The sequence below is a fragment of the Pygoscelis adeliae genome, unplaced genomic scaffold, assembly GCF_000699105.1.
Source record: "Pygoscelis adeliae isolate BGI_AS28 unplaced genomic scaffold, ASM69910v1 Scaffold458, whole genome shotgun sequence".
NCBI classification, from domain to species: Eukaryota; Metazoa; Chordata; class Aves; order Sphenisciformes; family Spheniscidae; genus Pygoscelis; species Pygoscelis adeliae.
In genome coordinates, this window is record NW_008825352.1 from 179,444 (window position 1) to 180,161 (window position 718).

Consider the following 718-nt stretch of genomic DNA (forward strand, 5'->3'; position numbering starts at 1 on the left):
TTTCTCACGATCGGCGAGCAGGAGGAAGGCGGACGCATTGCATCATTCCCGGAGAGTGCTCCCGAGGGGACGGGCTGATGTGCTCATTCCTCGCCAGCCCCTGGAGCTGACAGCCTCGCTGCTGACAGCTCTCAATCGGGAGCCTCCATCCCCCCGAGACACACCTCGGCTTGTCAGAGGCTGCCGCCAGCCCTCAACCCCATGCGGCAAGGCTCTGCCAACGCCCTGCTCCTGCTGCAGTCCCTCCGCCCTCGCCAGCCCTCCCCCTCCTGCCCTCGCAGGCCTGAGAGCAGAGCCGGCTGAGCTCTGCCGCTGCTGCCAGCCAGAGCCTGGGCAGTAACGGGCCCATCTGCCCCGCGTCCTGCAGCCCCATGGCCGGGAGCACTGAGATGGCGTCCCTGGAAGAGAGCTTCCGCAAATTCGCCATCTACGGCGACACCAAGGCTACGGGGCAAGAAATGAACGGGAAGAACTGGGCCAAGCTGTGCAAAGACTGCAAAGTCACCGATGGCAAAAGCGTCACCAGCACCGACGTGGACATTGTCTTCTCCAAGGTGAAGTAAGTGACTTGGCTTTTCGGAGCCTGCAGCCGCTCGGAGGCCGCGGATGCCCTCGCGGTGTCGGCAGGGTGGCGGTGCCTGGGCGCGGTTGTCCCCGGGGAGGTGTGGCGCCCCGACTGCATGCCCAAGCTGTCCATTCCCCTGTTGCCCTCGGCATG

At 65.3% G+C, this 718-nt stretch overlaps 1 protein-coding gene across 1 annotated transcript in view; it reads left to right on the plus strand.

Annotated features, from left to right (window-relative positions):
* Positions 1-348: 348 nt before the first annotated feature.
* Positions 349-718, plus strand: part of TPPP3 (tubulin polymerization-promoting protein family member 3) — a 2,085-nt gene continuing 1,715 nt past the window's right edge. The window contains exon 1 of the mRNA XM_009330363.1: positions 349-559. Within this exon, the coding sequence (XP_009328638.1) occupies positions 372-559 (188 nt within the window). The 5' untranslated portion in view covers positions 349-371. The remainder of the gene's footprint in view (positions 560-718) is intronic.